The sequence below is a fragment of the Lolium perenne genome, chromosome 2 (assembly GCF_019359855.2).
Source record: "Lolium perenne isolate Kyuss_39 chromosome 2, Kyuss_2.0, whole genome shotgun sequence".
Taxonomy (NCBI): Eukaryota; Viridiplantae; Streptophyta; class Magnoliopsida; order Poales; family Poaceae; genus Lolium; species Lolium perenne.
Window position 1 is genome coordinate 33,190,105 of NC_067245.2, and position 17,326 is coordinate 33,207,430.

A 17,326-nucleotide genomic window follows, 5' to 3' on the forward strand; every position below is an offset into this window, starting at 1 on the left:
TTTTAAAATCTGAAACAGGGTAACCAAACTTTTATTCATGTAGCAAATTACATATAGCATCAGTTCTGGCTCATGCGGCTGGCCCTCCATAGTAGAATTTTCCTCCTTCAATCCGCGAGACCGAGTAGAGCTTGTCGTCTGTGACAGTGGTTGGCATCTTATTGCTTACCAGTGTGGTTTTGCCATCCCTGTCGATGAGCTGAATGTCACGGATCAATGCAGCTTTGCGCGTATCTGATGCAAAGGCCCCACTTCCCATGGGAGGTGATGAAACTCTTGGGTCACTAAGAACATGACCACCCACCCAGATAGCAGATGCTTTCACAGATAAGCTACTAAATAGTGATGCTGGAAAATAACCCACTGGGATTGGGTCGCTATTAAGGCCACAGTGTAACCACCAGTTTCCACTTGATTTGTCCTGTTAGTTTTAAAACCATGCAAAAGGTAAAACAACTACATTAGAATTGGAACCTACTCAGATTATTCCCACAATGCCGAATGAGTAAAAGAATACTCCCGATGTATCAAAATACATTGCATTCTACTATTCTAGGATGTTCTTGGATCACATAGTAGCTAGCTAGATCACACACAAGACAAACATGTACAATAGCTAGTAGATATACAAAGTGGAATTTTACGGGAGCCGGTACCTACCGGCACAAAATCCATTGTTGATTCATTCCTTAAGATTTTTGCCCTAAATAAAACCTCTATGAATAAAAAAACATAGCAGTTTCATTCACGGCATGGATCTTGGGGCAATAATCGATGGTGAAACTTGTGCTAGTAGGTACCGGCTCCTGTAAAAAAAAGCATTCGCCAGTAGATATAGGAGTAGCAGAGTTTCAAGGGAAATTTATAGTTTTCTTGTATGGGGTATCCACCCGGTGGCTCTGTTTTATATTCCTTGATTATGTAGATGCATTTCAGGGAGAAATGGGTGTCTAATTCTCATGTCATGCAATTTAATTCAACAAAAGAAGTTCATTCTAAAATTCAATGTATCGACACGCTGGGAGCAGCACATACCTTGAACACTTTAATAGTAATATTTTGCCGTACCCCTTTAATATCAGACACTGGTTGAATGATATCGCCAGGAAATATAGGGGACCCGCTCACAAGCCGAAACCCTTCACAATCCAGGTTCATGCATCCTGTATCTCCACTGTTGTCTTTCTGCAGTTTCATTCATGCCATTCAGATTTAACTTTGCAAGGTTTACTACCCCGATTTATTTCTTTCTTCTTTGTCTTTTTTTTCAAAGATAGCAAGGTTAACGTTGCACTTTTTTGAAGATAGTAAAAAAATAACCATAATGGTAGGATGATGATAGAGCGCATTTTTTCTAGAGACTTGATCAAAGTAAACAAATATACATACCGCCCAAGACGTGAAAAGGTAAGTCTGCGAGTCATTAAAGTGAGCTGGCAAAACCTGCACCATTACCTGAGACCGTTAGAGTCCTTAAATACAACTAATAATTAGAATTTATAATAATTAGTAGTACGAGGAGACTAGAGAAAAGCAACTTGCCCCCCATCCAACGGCAATTGCATTGATGTTTTCATCATAATCACCCTTAGCGTTAAGAATCTGTCAACACCCGGATTTTTAAGTTCAGATGCCTATTATGCCATTCCTCGCAATCCCAGGAATATTGTTTTTGCGAGACATAATAGATTGATATCACAACACATCATTCATTACAACACATAATCGTCTTACAAATAAAGGATCACATGATCCAGTCTCATTACAATAATAGAAGTTCTATTTATTCATTACATAACACATAGCGGAAGCGAAAGTAGCGTAGTAGTAGTCCATCTATTCCACAGGCAACTGTTGACGTCAGGAGTGATCCTAGTTGTCGTAGACGTCCTGCTGTCCTTCTTCCGGGTTCTGGTACTCGTCTTCATAGTCTGGCCATTTGAATAGCCAGGGACACAGCCATGAGTACTTTAAAGTACTCGCAAACTAATACTAAGGTAAGTACTATCAACTATAGTAAGGGGGTTCTAAGCTCTAGTTTCATTTGCATAAAGCCAATTTTATTTCATAAACACTTTAATAATCAAAGCCTCTTCATTTGCTAAACTCAAGTGGGAACATTAGTGTCATTCCCACAACTCAGTTGTGATTCAAAGTCAAAGTCACCTTTCAATTCAAATCACAAGTCACCATTCATATTTTTAGAAAAGTTCTGATGACGGAACAGTATGGCCTTTCCAACTGTCCATAACCGCGGACGCGGCTATTCGAATAGGTTTAACTCTGCAGAGGTTGTACACTTGTGCCACAACAATTGCAATAGTTCGTCAGGGGTAACTGGCCCTGATTTATCGTACGCAGTACGCGAACTACCAATCCTAACCTTTCATTTACATACTCTAGTATAGGCACCTCTCCCCATGAGCTTGGCCTCCCGGTGAAAACCGCAGTCAACCCGGGAACTGCACAGGGCTTGGGCCGGACATTCACCTCATTTCACGTCATTTCACATCACTTCACCAGTACGGAGGCAGCCTCAAGCATAACCCCTATGACGCTTGTTCAGAGGGAACCCATACTAAAATACATAAGTTTCCAGCTAAGCCTTACCCAGATTCAGGTATTGTGGGGGTACTTGTAAAATTGGAATGGTATCGCATCCGAACCCAACCATCAGTGTTTTTTGTAAAATTCACCAAGTCATTCACCAGTCATATTCACCTTCAAAATCTCTCAATAGAATGACTCATCATTCCAAGGTTTTCAAAGTCATTTCAATTCACAAGTTCCCAACTAGAGTAGTCACTTTTAATATTGAGCACTAGCAACTAGTCATGAGGGGTGCTAAGTATCTTGGAGCTTGCTAGGCTAAGTGTGATGCTCTTGTACTACTCTATAATTCAACCAAGTGAATCATAAACCAAAAAGTAACTTTGATAAATAAAATCAAGTAAAGCTTGTAAAGTAAAAACTTGGGATAGGTTCATAAAGTAAAATGTAATGGTGCCTTGCTCTTGTAGAGCTTTGCACAAGGGAACCTTGCAAGAGTGTTAGCTTGCCTTGATTGGTGATGTGATCAAAGTTTTCTTGCTCTTCCTCTTGGTAGAAGACCTCTTCCTCTTGATAGTCTCCGGTACTAGCGTCTATAAACGAATACGAGGATACAATCACCAAACAACACTTAAGTAATCTTAATTAGCCTTATTGGCTCACACAATTGATCTAGCATCACTACTTAACATTTATTCACAAATTATACTAGGGTTTCTTTATTTAACATTAGGAAAATAATTTCCTCTCATTGAAAATTGAACTTAGGGTTTCTCTTTGGTTTGGAGAAATAATTTCCTCTCATTGAATTCTTCTTAAGATTTAATTTCTCTCATGAATTAATATATGACCTAGGTTGACCAAAGTCAACCTCTTCATACTTATCATTTGAGAAAAATGATTTAAATGAGGTTCCATACCTCATGCAATTTAATACTAACATGATAGTGATTTAATGCCACCAAATAACTCAATATGAGAGTATATAGACCATGGTCACTATCTCATGTTGAATTACTTGAGAACAAGATTTAAATGAGAGGAATACCTCTCATATGATTTAACACATAGTTGTAACTAATTTAATAAAAACTACTATTGAGGTGATTTAATATTCTCAAATAACCAGGGATGATCCCATGTTGACCAAGGTCAACACTTCACACTTAGTATTTGAGAAAAGGGATTTAAATGAGATTCATCATCTCATGTGATTTAAATAACCATGGCAATTGTAAATACTATTTAGATTTACAAATCTACAAGTGAGCAAGTATGAGCCTAAGCATTTAAAGATCAACACATTACTTCATATCACTTGTGAGAATGATTTAAATGAGGTGCTACACCTCATAGATTTAAATTCCTAAAATTTGGATATATTTTAAATGGGCTAGTATTGACTACATAGCCAATATTTTGATTCTAGCCCATGATCATATACAGAACATATATCATATTTTTGCATAGTAAATTAGAGTTTGTTAAATGTGAATTATTGCAATTGGATTCACTGCAAAATTCAAATTGGTTGATTTTTAAGATTTATTTGAATACAGAAAAGTATCTGTTTTGTTATTTTTTCTATTCAAAAACTACACCACATATGAGGTTGAATCCAGTGGGGTTGGTTAGGGCAATTCATAAGCTTTCCAGAACATTTTGAATCACTCAAATTGGATTTGTAGATTTTGAACTATTCAATTTATAGCACTGACCAGAATTGAATAAAAACTGAAATGGATTAATACTAGGTTTAAATGGTTGGGTTGCGCGGGAAACAGATGGGCCGAAGTGGTTTGAATGGGGGAAACAGGCCCAGTAACGGTTCGGTGCTTGGTGGGCTGTCAGGGGTGGGGCCTACATGTCAGCGACAGTGTTACTTACCGAAACGGTACGCGCTGGCGACCGTCGGATCAGAACGTGATCGGACGACCGGGGTTCGTCTTCTTCTCCGGCGAGAGGAGGGCGTGCTGGCGACGGAGGTAGGGGGTCGGAGGGCGCTGTAGGCCGCCGGCGGTTGATGGAGAGGTGCGCGGTGACGTTGACGTCGATGAGGAAGCGTCTGGCACCGTCGGCGAGGCTTGGGGAGGCGTCAATCGGCGGCGCTGATCTGCGGACTCCGGCGGAGATGATCTCGCAATTCCGGCGCGGGAGGCAGTAATTGGAGTGGAGGAGGGGTCGAGGAGAGCGAGGGAGAAGTGGGGAAGCGAATGGTGTGAAGGAGATGTGCTCTGGTGGCCTCTATATATAGCATTGAGGTGAGACCGAGGGGAGCGAGCAAGGTCGTCGATGGCGATGGCGTTCTGAGGCGCGAAGGGGCAAGGCGAGGCACGCGCGGGGTTGGCGACATCATGGCGGTCCTAGTGAGCTTGACGGCATGGCGAAAAGTGGGCTGAGGCATGCTGGCGACGTAGGTGTACTCGCGGTACCGTGTCGGAAGGCGATGATCATGGCGATGGCGACGGTGCACGCGCAGTCAAAGGAGCTTGTCTAGGCGTGTACTGGTGTGGTGTGGAGTGTGCACGCGCCAGGAGAGAGGGAGAGGAGGACGAGGGCGACTGGGCACGGTGGCGTCCTGGCGCGTCCAGGGTGCTGCTGGTGCACGCTCTGGCGTGGCCAGTCGTGGTGACCACGAGTCGTCCAGGGCGTTGTCGTGTTCTCCTTGACCTGGGACGATGTCTAGCGTGCTCAGCAGAGAGAGGTGAGCTAGTTTGGCAAGGTTATGTAGAGAGGAGAGGGCCAGGGTAGGGTTGAGCATGGGCATGTCCATCATGGCCGGCATGGTGGAGTTTTTGCTCATTGGCTTCACCTTTTGCAGGGCTGCAGGGCATAGGATGATGCAGAGAGGGTACCAGTAGCACAATGATCAGAGATAGAAAGTGATTTAGGCAAAAATCCAGAGGTTAATAGCATGTGTCACTTTTCCAGATTTGTGCACACAAGGTGCTCGACACAATGGCCGCATGAAAAATCTTTTCAAAATTTGAAATTCTTTTTGGTGCACTTCATTCATATAAATAAAGAAGTAGAAAGGTGGTGGTGGTGGTCAATTTGGTGAAGACTTGCAAAGTTTCAAAAAGTGGATCATCTTCTCTTTATTTCAAAGTCCTCACTTGTCAATCTTATTCTGGTCAACCTGGTCAACTTCAGCAGGGATGGTCAACATGAAAGTTGTTGACCTTGACATGGTCTTGGCTGACATGGTCATAGTTGACCAAGTTTAGTTTAGGAAGATTCAAATGCAGGGGGGTAAAGTAGTGAAGATTTTATAAATGGGTCATATGACCATTATCATATGTATGTAAAATTTGAATTTTCCCTTGATTTGAATCTGGTTTCTTTTATGCATTTGTGTTTGTTTTTGTTATATAAGAGTTTTAGAGTCCATAGGGCAAGCAATGGTGGCCTCATATGAAGATTTGCAAAATTGCCCTTAGTGTATGTGAGAGAAATGGGGAATTTTTCCCTAATTGATTTCCCTCCAATTGATTTGACTTTTATTGACTCAAATGTGATTCTTATTAGTTTAGAAACATTTTAAGACCATTGAAACCAATTCAAATGGTCTTGCTCAAAGATTTGCAAAAATGGCCATAACACATAAGAGGTGATGTGTCACTTTTCACTATTCTTGTAAATTGTTGATCTTGCTTTAATTGGGCATGGGTTAGGGTCAATTTAGAGTTATATGAAGTTTAGAAATGGTTGCACACCATTTGGTCAAGGTTTAAAGGCATAGGGCAAGAATTGGGTATTATGGCTATGTGCCACATATGCCTCTATGCATATGTTGCATTTCATTTTAAATTTGACTTGGCTTGACCCATTTGTGTTGTTGAGTGTTGAAATGGTATATAGGAGTGATCCCCCCATTCACAACAAGTATTAGGGTCAATCTTCTCAAATTCACAAATTTGCTATTTTACTCTCATATGCCTCTATGGCATTTTTTGTTTCTTTTGAATTTCTTTGGAAACCACTTGAAATTGGTTTGATAGGTACTAGGTAAGATGTATGAAGGTTTTCCAAACCTCTAAGCAAAGTAGAAAGCTTAGGGTAAAGTTTTATAAATATAGCCATAGGCACATATGCCTTTTTCTTATTTATTTTCCTTTTATTTTATTTTAACTAGGATGTGAAAAGAGGGGTGAGGTTTAGGGTTTAAGATTATTTCACAAATACTATAACAAGCAATCATAGCAATAGCACAAGAATTAAGCAAGATCACTATGTATCCTACTTAATTAATAAAAGTTTTTGTTGGTTCCAAAATTTGGAACTAGTGAAATTCATTTGTTTTATTTTGAAATTCTTGGGATGTTACAAACCCTTCCCCCTTAAACAAATCTCGTCCCGAGATTTTAAGAAAAGTTAGGTTCCTAAGAGAGATTGAGCATTTTATTTAACAGGAAGACATACTTGGCATAGTCTGGGGTGCTTCCTGGGCTTCAGTGGCAGTCATGTGGTAGAGACGGCCGTTGTTGTTGTTCTGGTTCCTTCTACCTGCGAAGCGGCGCTGTTGCTGAGCAGGTGCTGCGGTATTGGCGGCAATCCTGGCAAGCTTTTGGGACACTCATTGGAGAAGTGACCCACAACTCCACATTCGTAGCAGTTGACGGTGGACTTGTCTTTGGGAATGACGGGGGTAGCATTGCTTCCAGTCCTTGGGGCAGTATTGGTGTTGTTGTTGTTTCCATTGGTATTGTTGCTGGTGTGGTGGTTGTTGTTGTTGTGGCTGATGTTGTTGTTGCCTCCGGGCTTCGGGGGTCCTCCGTTGTTGTTGGTGTAGTTGGGGCGATAATTCTGAGCAGGGGGCTTGTTGTATCTTGGGTTGAATCCTCCAGAGGAGTTGTTGCGGTACTTCTGGGTATGGTGGGGTCCATTCTGGTTCATCATTCTGCGCTTGCGGTTCTCATTGGCCTGATGCAGCTTTCCTTCCATCTGTATGGCTGAGTCTACCAGGGCTTCGAGGTCAGCGAACGGAATGTTCACTAACACAGTTTGCATCTCATCATGCAGTCCGTTCAGAAATCTTTCCTTTCTCTTCTCAATTGTGTCGGTCTCATCCGGGGCGTACCTTGACAGAGTGAGAAACCTGTCGCGGTATTCCACCACGGACATCCTTCCTTGTTTGAGTTCACGGAACTCGTCTCTCATTTTCTTGATCAGTCCTTGGGGCACGTGGTATTTGCTGAACTTCAGCTTGAAGTCTTCCCATGTCATCATCTGTCCCGCATTCATTGCACGGGCACTTGTCCACCAGGCTCTGGCAGGTCCTGACAGGTAGTGGGTGGCGAACAGTACTTTTTCTGCGGCTTCTACTCCCGCAACTTCAAGGTTGTTCTCCATGGTCTGGAGCCAGTCATCAGCATCAAGGGGCTCTTCAGTCTTGTTGAACATCGGTGGGTTGGTATGCTGAAAGTTCTTTAGCTTCGATCCAGGGTGATCGTGGTTTCCGTGGCCTTGATTGTTCTGAGCTATCTGTTGCAGTGCGGTAATGTTGGCTTGGCGTTCAGCTCTTTCGGCTTCTCGGTCTGCCATCATCGTCTGCAGCAGTTGCATCATGGCATCCTGGGTGGCGTTGCGGGTTGGTGGGGCCATCTAAACATTGATGTAGATGATAAGATAAGAGGAAATTTTCTATGGTTTGTTTTGTTAAAGTTTAAAAAGTTCATAATATTGAAAACTTGAGTAGTGTTGCGGGGGTAAAAACCAACAACACTTTTTCATTCATACCAAGCATCATACATTACAAAGCTAACACACCGTTGGTTTGAAGAACCATTCATCGCTTCTACGATACAAGGGGATCCTGATACAACTCACACATACGAAAGTGCTTAAATGATACTACTCTTCAGGGGGGGGGGGGGATTCTTCTTCACGGGTGAGGTGCTTGGCGAGAGGCGAGGGCGTTGTCCAAATCTCTGCGGGTTTTGTACTGCCTGAAGTCCTGAGGTGCTTCATAGGGGTTCATCTTGGGTTGTGGTGGGGGCATGGTCATCGGTCTTCCCATGGAGTCATGTCTTGGGTAGTAGATGAAACGAGTGTTCTTGATCCCGTCCTCATTTTGTCCACACAGACGGAAAATTGCTTCTTGCATAGCTTTGACAAGTCCTTCCTTCCAAGTGTTTCCCGTTACGGAAAACCAGATGGTTTCCCATACCGGGGCATCATGCCTTCTTCTTAAATCAGTAGAAACGTCCCACCGAGGTGGTTCTCCTAACTGAGCTTTGAGGGGTATTCCGAAGAACTCGGGATACGGGTGTCCTAGATATTCAACCAGTTGCTTCAACTCCTTTTCGAACCTTAGGTCGCCTCCGGAACCAAGCTGATAGCACTCCCATTTGTACTCCATCTGTGAAGAATTATGATGAGTAAGTTAGAGAAGTGTGTCAAAATTTTAGGTAATAGTATAAGAAGAATAGAGCATAACTTTCTTATTTGAAAAAGATCTCAATGATAAGAGGGAGAATAAGTTTTCTTAAATAGTCATTTCATTTGTTTTGAAACTAACATTTTTCAGACGTCCATTCTAACTAGGGTCTCCTAAGGTCAACAATGGCTCTGATACCAACTTGTCAACACCCGGATTTTTAAGTCCAGATGCCTATTATGCCATTCCTCGCAATCCCAGGAATATTGTTTTTGCGAGACATAATAGATTGATATCACAACACATCATTCATTACAACACATAATCGTCTTACAAATAAAGGGTCACATGATCCAGTCTCATTACAATAATAGAAGTTCTATTTATTCATTACATAACACATAGCGGAAGCGAAAGTAGCGTAGTAGTAGTCCATCTATTCCACAGGCAACTGTTGACGTCAGGAGTGATCCTAGTTGTCGTAGACGTCCTGCTGTCCTTCTTCCGGGTTCTGGTACTCGTCTTCATAGTCTGGCCATTTGAATAGCCAGGGACACAGCCATGAGTACTTTAAAGTACTCGCAAACTAATACTAAGGTAAGTACTATCAACTATAGTAAGGGGGTTCTAAGCTCTAGTTTCATTTGCATAAAGCCAATTTTATTTCATAAACACTTTAATAATCAAAGCCTCTTCATTTGCTAAACTCAAGTGGGAACATTAGTGTCATTCCCACAACTCAGTTGTGATTCAAAGTCAAAGTCACCTTTCAATTCAAATCACAAGTCACCATTCATATTTTTAGAAAAGTTCTGATGACGGAACAGTATGGCCTTTCCAACTGTCCATAACCGCGGACGCGGCTATTCGAATAGGTTTAACTCTGCAGAGGTTGTACACTTGTGCCACAACAATTGCAATAGTTCGTCAGGGGTAACTGGCCCTGATTTATCGTACGCAGTACGCGAACTACCAATCCTAACCTTTCATTTACATACTCTAGTATAGGCACCTCTCCCCATGAGCTTGGCCTCCCGGTGAAAACCGCAGTCAACCCGGGAACTGCACAGGGCTTGGGCCGGACATTCACCTCATTTCACGTCATTTCACATCACTTCACCAGTACGGAGGCAGCCTCAAGCATAACCCCTATGACGCTTGTTCAGAGGGAACCCATACTAAAATACATAAGTTTCCAGCTAAGCCTTACCCAGATTCAGGTATTGTGGGGGTACTTGTAAAATTGGAATGGTATCGCATCTGAACCCAACCATCAGTGTTTTTTGTAAAATTCACCAAGTCATTCACCAGTCATATTCACCTTCAAAATCTCTCAATAGAATGACTCATCATTCCAAGGTTTTCAAAGTCATTTCAATTCACAAGTTCCCAACTAGAGTAGTCACTTTTAATATTGAGCACTAGCAACTAGTCATGAGGGGTGCTAAGTATCTTGGAGCTTGCTAGGCTAAGTGTGATGCTCTTGTACTACTCTATAATTCAACCAAGTGAATCATAAACCAAAAAGTAACTTTGATAAATAAAATCAAGTAAAGCTTGTAAAGTAAAAACTTGGGATAGGTTCATAAAGTAAAATGTAATGGTGCCTTGCTCTTGTAGAGCTTTGCACAAGGGAACCTTGCAAGAGTGTTAGCTTGCCTTGATTGGTGATGTGATCCAAGTTTTCTTGCTCTTCCTCTTGGTAGAAGACCTCTTCCTCTTGATAGTCTCCGGTACTAGCGTCTATAAACGAATACGAGGATACAATCACCAAACAACACTTAAGTAATCTTAATTAGCCTTATTGGCTCACACAATTGATCTAGCATCACTACTTAACATTTATTCACAAATTATACTAGGGTTTCTTTATTTAACATTAGGAAAATAATTTCCTCTCATTGAAAATTGAACTTAGGGTTTCTCTTTGGTTTGGAGAAATAATTTCCTCTCATTGAATTCTTCTTAAGATTTAATTTCTCTCATGAATTAATATATGACCTAGGTTGACCAAAGTCAACCTCTTCATACTTATCATTTGAGAAAAATGATTTAAATGAGGTTCCATACCTCATGCAATTTAATACTAACATGATAGTGATTTAATGCCACCAAATAACTCAATATGAGAGTATATAGACCATGGTCACTATCTCATGTTGAATTACTTGAGAACAAGATTTAAATGAGAGGAATACCTCTCATATGATTTAACACATAGTTGTAACTAATTTAATAAAAACTACTATTGAGGTGATTTAATATTCTCAAATAACCAGGGATGATCCCATGTTGACCAAGGTCAACACTTCACACTTAGTATTTGAGAAAAGGGATTTAAATGAGATTCATCATCTCATGTGATTTAAATAACCATGGCAATTGTAAATACTATTTAGATTTACAAATCTACAAGTGAGCAAGTATGAGCCTAAGCATTTAAAGGTCAACACATTACTTCATATCACTTGTGAGAATGATTTAAATGAGGTGCTACACCTCATAGATTTAAATTCCTAAAATTTGGATATATTTTAAATGGGCTAGTATTGACTACATAGCCAATATTTTGATTCTAGCCCATGATCATATACAGAACATATATCATATTTTTGCATAGTAAATTAGAGTTTGTTAAATGTGAATTATTGCAATTGGATTCACTGCAAAATTCAAATTGGTTGATTTTTAAGATTTATTTGAATACAGAAAAGTATCTGTTTTGTTATTTTTGCTATTCAAAAACTACACCACATATGAGGTTGAATCCAGTGGGGTTGGTTAGGGCAATTCATAAGCTTTCCAGAACATTTTTAATCACTCAAATTGGATTTGTAGATTTTGAACTATTCAATTTATAGCACTGACCAGAATTGAATAAAAACTGAAATGGATTAATACTAGGTTTAAATGGTTGGGCTGCACGGGAAACAGATGGGCCGAAGTGGTTTGAATGGGGGAAACAGGCCCAGTAACGGTTCGGTGCTTGGTGGGCTGTCAGGGGTGGGGCCTACATGTCAGCGACAGTGTTACTTACCGAAACGGTACGCGCTGGCGACCGTCGGATCAGAACGTGATCAGACGACCGGGGTTCGTCTTCTTCTCCGGCGAGAGGAGGGCGTGCTGGCGACGGAGGTAGGGGGTCGGAGGGCGCTGTAGGCCGCCGGCGGTTGATGGAGAGGTGCGCGGTGACGTTGACGTCGATGAGGAAGCGTCTGGCACCGTCGGCGAGGCTTGGGGAGGCGTCAATTGGCGGCGCTGATCTGCGGACTCCGGCGGAGATGATCTCGCAATTCCGGCGCGGGAGGCAGTAATTGGAGTGGAGGAGGGGTCGAGGAGAGCGAGGGAGAAGTGGGGAAGCGAATGGTGTGAAGGAGATGTGCTCTGGTGGCCTCTATATATAGCATTGAGGTGAGACCGAGGGGAGCGAGCAAGGTCGTCGATGCCGATGGCGTTCTGAGGCGCGAAGGGGCAAGGCGAGGCACGCGCGGGGTTGGCGACATCATGGCGGTCCTAGTGAGCTTGACGGCATGGCGAAAAGTGGGCTGAGGCATGCTGGCGACGTAGGTGTACTCGCGGTACCGTGTCGGAAGGCGATGATCATGGCGATGGCGACGGTGCACGCGCGGTCAAAGGAGCTTGTCTAGGCGTGTACTGGTGTGGTGTGGAGTGTGCACGCGCCAGGAGAGAGGGAGAGGAGGACGAGGGCGACTGGGCACGGTGGCGTCCTGGCGCGTCCAGGGTGCTGCTGGTGCACGCTCTGGCGTGGCCAGTCGTGGTGACCACGAGTCGTCCAGGGCATTGTCGTGTTCTCCTTGACCTGGGACGATGTCTAGCGTGCTCAGCAGAGAGAGGTGAGCTAGTTTGGCAAGGTTATGTAGAGAGGAGAGGGCCAGGGTAGGGTTGAGCATGGGCATGTCCATCATGGCCGGCATGGTGGAGTTTTTGCTCATTGGCTTCACCTTTTGCAGGGCTGCAGGGCATAGGATGATGCAGAGAGGGTACCAGTAGCACAATGATCAGAGATAGAAAGTGATTTAGGCAAAAATCCAGAGGTTAATAGCATGTGTCACTTTTCCAGATTTGTGCACACAAGGTGCTCGACACAATGGCCGCATGAAAAATCTTTTCAAAATTTGAAATTCTTTTTGGTGCACTTCATTCATATAAATAAAGAAGTAGAAAGGTGGTGGTGGTGGTCAATTTGGTGAAGACTTGCAAAGTTTCAAAAAGTGGATCATCTTCTCTTTATTTCAAAGTCCTCACTTGTCAATCTTATTCTGGTCAACCTGGTCAACTTCAGCAGGGATGGTCAACATGAAAGTTGTTGACCTTGACATGGTCTTGGCTGACATGGTCATAGTTGACCAAGTTTAGTTTAGGAAGATTCAAATGCAGGGGGGTAAAGTAGTGAAGATTTTATAAATGGGTCATATGACCATTATCATATGTATGTAAAATTTGAATTTTCCCTTGATTTGAATCTGGTTTCTTTTATGCATTTGTGTTTGTTTTTGTTATATAAGAGTTTTAGAGTCCATAGGGCAAGCAATGGTGGCCTCATATGAAGATTTGCAAAATTGCCCTTAGTGTATGTGAGAGAAATGGGGAATTTTTCCCTAATTGATTTCCCTCCAATTGATTTGACTTTTATTGACTCAAATGTGATTCTTATTAGTTTAGAAACATTTTAAGACCATTGAAACCAATTCAAATGGTCTTGCTCAAAGATTTGCAAAAATGGCCATAACACATAAGAGGTGATGTGTCACTTTTCACTATTCTTGTAAATTGTTGATCTTGCTTTAATTGGGCATGGGTTAGGGTCAATTTAGAGTTATATGAAGTTTAGAAATGGTTGCACACCATTTGGTCAAGGTTTAAAGGCATAGGGCAAGAATTGGGTATTATGGCTATGTGCCACATATGCCTCTATGCATATGTTGCATTTCATTTTAAATTTGACTTGGCTTGACCCATTTGTGTTGTTGAGTGTTGAAATGGTATATAGGAGTGATCCCCCCATTCACAACAAGTATTAGGGTCAATCTTCTCAAATTCAAAAATTTGCTATTTTACTCTCATATGCCTCTATGGCATTTTTTGTTTCTTTTGAATTTCTTTGGAAACCACTTGAAATTGGTTTGATAGGTACTAGGTAAGATGTATGAAGGTTTTCCAAACCTCTAAGCAAAGTAGAAAGCTTAGGGTAAAGTTTTATAAATATAGCCATAGGCACATATGCCTTTTTCTTATTTATTTTCCTTTTATTTTATTTTAACTAGGATGTGAAAAGAGGGGTGAGGTTTAGGGTTTAAGATTATTTCACAAATACTATAACAAGCAATCATAGCAATAGCACAAGAATTAAGCAAGATCACTATGTATCCTACTTAATTAATAAAAGTTTTTGTTGGTTCCAAAATTTGGAACTAGTGAAATTCATTTGTTTTATTTTGAAATTCTTGGGATGTTACAGAATCCAAATTGCTGTGCAGCTTATCTGGTTAGCATTAAGAGTGTGCCCATAAACCTCCATTGTAGCAACTAATCCATAGTATCCACTATGATGGTTTTCAGTCGTCTTATGTAACGCATACTGTGCAGAACGGAAAAGGTTTAATATGAAATTCAGCAGAATAAAAAATAGATAAGATAAATAAGAAGTGTGTTAGCAGGTAAATAAAAAAATAAATCTCCCTATATATATTAGTACCGATGCAAACTATCATGTTACCAAATTGGAAATGAACTTGTCAGTAAATAGTAGTAAATGGAAATAATATACACACAAGATTTTGTTATGTAAAGGGTACCAAGCAAGGCAACTCACATATGTTTGAACTCCAGGCTTTACATATGGCAAAGTTTTTCCATACAGCATCTGAATGGGATGTGATGGATTGTAATTGGGATCACCATCTTGTGGATATGTTGCTTTTATGTTTTCACTCACGAGCTCTTGTGAAACACCGAAAATTTCCTTTAGGACATAAGGGAGCACGGTAAGCATAAGTATATCCATTAACCAATTTAATGTTTTAAAAATGATGTGGTAAAACAGTGGATCTTTTTAAACAAAGCAAAAAAAAGTTGCCATTTTCATTGACTAAGGAGGTTTACTGTCTTAGAAATTATTACAAACCAACAAGCCTAGCCAAAAGCTAGGCCCCAAACACAAACGGCTACTCTCGCGGCATAAGAACACTTAAGGCCTTAGACCTACACTACAAGGATCTGGGTCTATTGCAACGAAATTATTTGTCGCAATATGTACTGATTTGTGGCAATAGGTATCTATAGCCACGAAATAACATTCGTTGGCAGCCGTTGCAATTGGATGTATGGTAATAGGTTATTGCCACGAATAAATAATCGTGGCAATAAAGTGTGCTATTGCAACAATCATGTGTCAAGTTGCCACATTTTTTTCCGAGGCAGCACGTACCTAATGCCACAATTTGGTTTGTGGAGATAGCTTAATGCCACAAGATCTTGGGCATTGCAATAATCTATTGCGACAAATAAAATATCATGGCCATAGCATATAGCAACAATATTTATTCCATGGCGAAAGGCTACCGCAATAAAACAGTTTCCACCACGATATGATATTACAACAAAATGTATTCCGTGGTAAAAGGATATATCGCAACAGAAACACATGTCATGGGGATATAATATAATTATGGTAAATACCTTGTTACACAGAATATGCTATGCATGCATGATTACAAATCAGTATTGGAAAAGGCATATGTCCAAAAACCAAAGAATCTACGTAATATAATAAATAGTACACGACGCAAATGTATACATAAAACACGTATGCCAATCAAACATTTCATATATGAAAATACATATTACACGTTCTAGAGGCAAGAAACCTAACTGAACGAAATAAAAAAATTAATATCCATATAATTGTTTTTTCAAGGTCCTATGAAAAGCTTCAATACATGTATACTCCAGCTGATCTTCACCTCACTCATATATTTCCGTTCTGCAAGAGGTAGAGCAAGTTCAGTGAGTTATATAATAGAGGTTGGCATAAAGCGACAAATTTAGTTTGATGCATTTTTACATCTGATTTAAGTTGAAACACTAACTCAGTTCCCAAAGTATTGTTGTTGATTACGTGATCTGATCAAACAAACAATACAACCGGTGTATGGCATGAGTTTTCATCACTCAACAACATTCTTTTTTAGTTTTCTCATCAAGACATTATAAGAATGAACTGACTTACAATGGTATAGTATATACTGGAGTATATAATCAAAGCAAGCATGTGTATAGATTTGCTTCCCAGCCTGCACGCATGTGTACCATGGCCGGGCTTGATGCGCTCCATCAGGTCTGCAAGAGCAACAAAGTAAGGTGTGCATAGCATGAAATGATGTTATTGCTGCAGGTCAAGCAGATTAAAAATAGGTCTAAACAGATTGATGTCAACGAAAATTAACATGTGCGATATATTCTATTTTTTCTCCACAGGAATCAGTACTTCAGTATCACTGGAAAAATAACAGTAGTTCAGTATCATTGGAAGAACACCAGTAGTTCAGTATTAAATTAGTGCAAAATTCTGCATTAGGTTGTGTCATTGGAAGAAAACATTTAACTTTGTTATTCAGAATGTAAACATGTAGGAATTAATAAACCAATGCAAACATGCAGGAATTAAAAAACCTCTCCTTCTGAAGAAGAAAATATAGTGTCCGTTCAATGTTGTAATACGCTGCTCGAGTGCATGTGCCACACTGATCTGCACATCACCATGTGTCCATGGCGCGCCAGTTAGTACAATTGCAAAAAAGAGAACACGCAGAAAATCATGGCATGATGGGTGATTAGTGATTACCGCCGATAGTTTCTAGCATCAAGTCCGGCTGTACCTGCCCCGCGGGGTGAATCTGGTCGCCGATCCTGATCACCGTAACCCGCTGCCAGGGCGCAACCGTCGCCAGGACCTCCTGCTCCTCTTTGTACCGGGCTAGGGTTTCTGTTGGAGCCTTGGAGATGTGGTTTGGTGGTTCAGCGAAGTGGGATGTAGAGAGGGGGGTCGGGCTCCTGGGAGACGGTAGGCGGGGTAGGAAGTGGCCGGAGTTGGCCCGGATCTAGGCCGGTGGCGGAGATGGATGAAAGGGGAGGAGAGAGGAGGCGTTGTGAGGGGTAGGTCATTTGGTTCGATGGGGTTGGGGCTCGGGCTGGGATGGTCGGCCCATTTTAATACTCTATTTGTTTCGTGGTTCAGGCAAAAGCTAGCGGGAATCCTCGAAAAAGAAAATATTCAGCGTGGGACTATACCCGCGCGACGAAAATTCAGGCGTTGGATGGAGGATGTGGCTGACATCTCCTTCGGTGACGTGATTTATGGGTATTCTGGTTGTGTCT

General features: G+C 41.4%; 1 protein-coding gene and 1 long non-coding RNA gene across 2 annotated transcripts; both read right to left on the reverse strand.

The window, feature by feature from the left end:
- LOC139835440 (protein neprosin-like) lies at positions 1 to 5,335 on the reverse strand. The gene is made up of 4 exons (XM_071825295.1): positions 5,120 to 5,335; positions 1,390 to 1,443; positions 1,036 to 1,185; positions 1 to 421 (listed from the first exon to the last, which is right to left on the reverse strand). Exons 1-4 carry the CDS (start codon positions 5,333 to 5,335, stop codon positions 71 to 73), a joined length of 771 nt encoding a protein of 256 aa, XP_071681396.1. The 3' UTR covers positions 1 to 70.
- Positions 5,336 to 15,692: 10,357 nt separating this feature from the next.
- Positions 15,693 to 17,106, reverse strand: LOC127329865 (uncharacterized). Its single transcript, XR_007869037.2, has 4 exons — positions 16,794 to 17,106; positions 16,622 to 16,697; positions 16,179 to 16,288; positions 15,693 to 15,932 (listed from the first exon to the last, which is right to left on the reverse strand). It is a non-coding gene; the product is annotated as an uncharacterized lncRNA (long non-coding RNA).
- Between the last annotated feature and the right edge of the window lie 220 nt (positions 17,107 to 17,326).

Excerpts from the sequence above, each read along its gene's own strand:
- LOC139835440 (XM_071825295.1), bottom strand. The coding sequence starts at position 5,335 with ATGCCGGCCATGATGGACATGCCCATGCTCAACCCTACCCTGGCCCTC. Across the intron at positions 1,186-1,389 it reads ACCTTTTCACGTCTTGGGCG|AAAGACAACAGTGGAGATAC; the intron begins GTATGTATATTT and ends ATGAAACTGCAG. Across the intron at positions 422-1,035 it reads TTACTATTAAAGTGTTCAAG|GACAAATCAAGTGGAAACTG; the intron begins GTATGTGCTGCT and ends TAAAACTAACAG.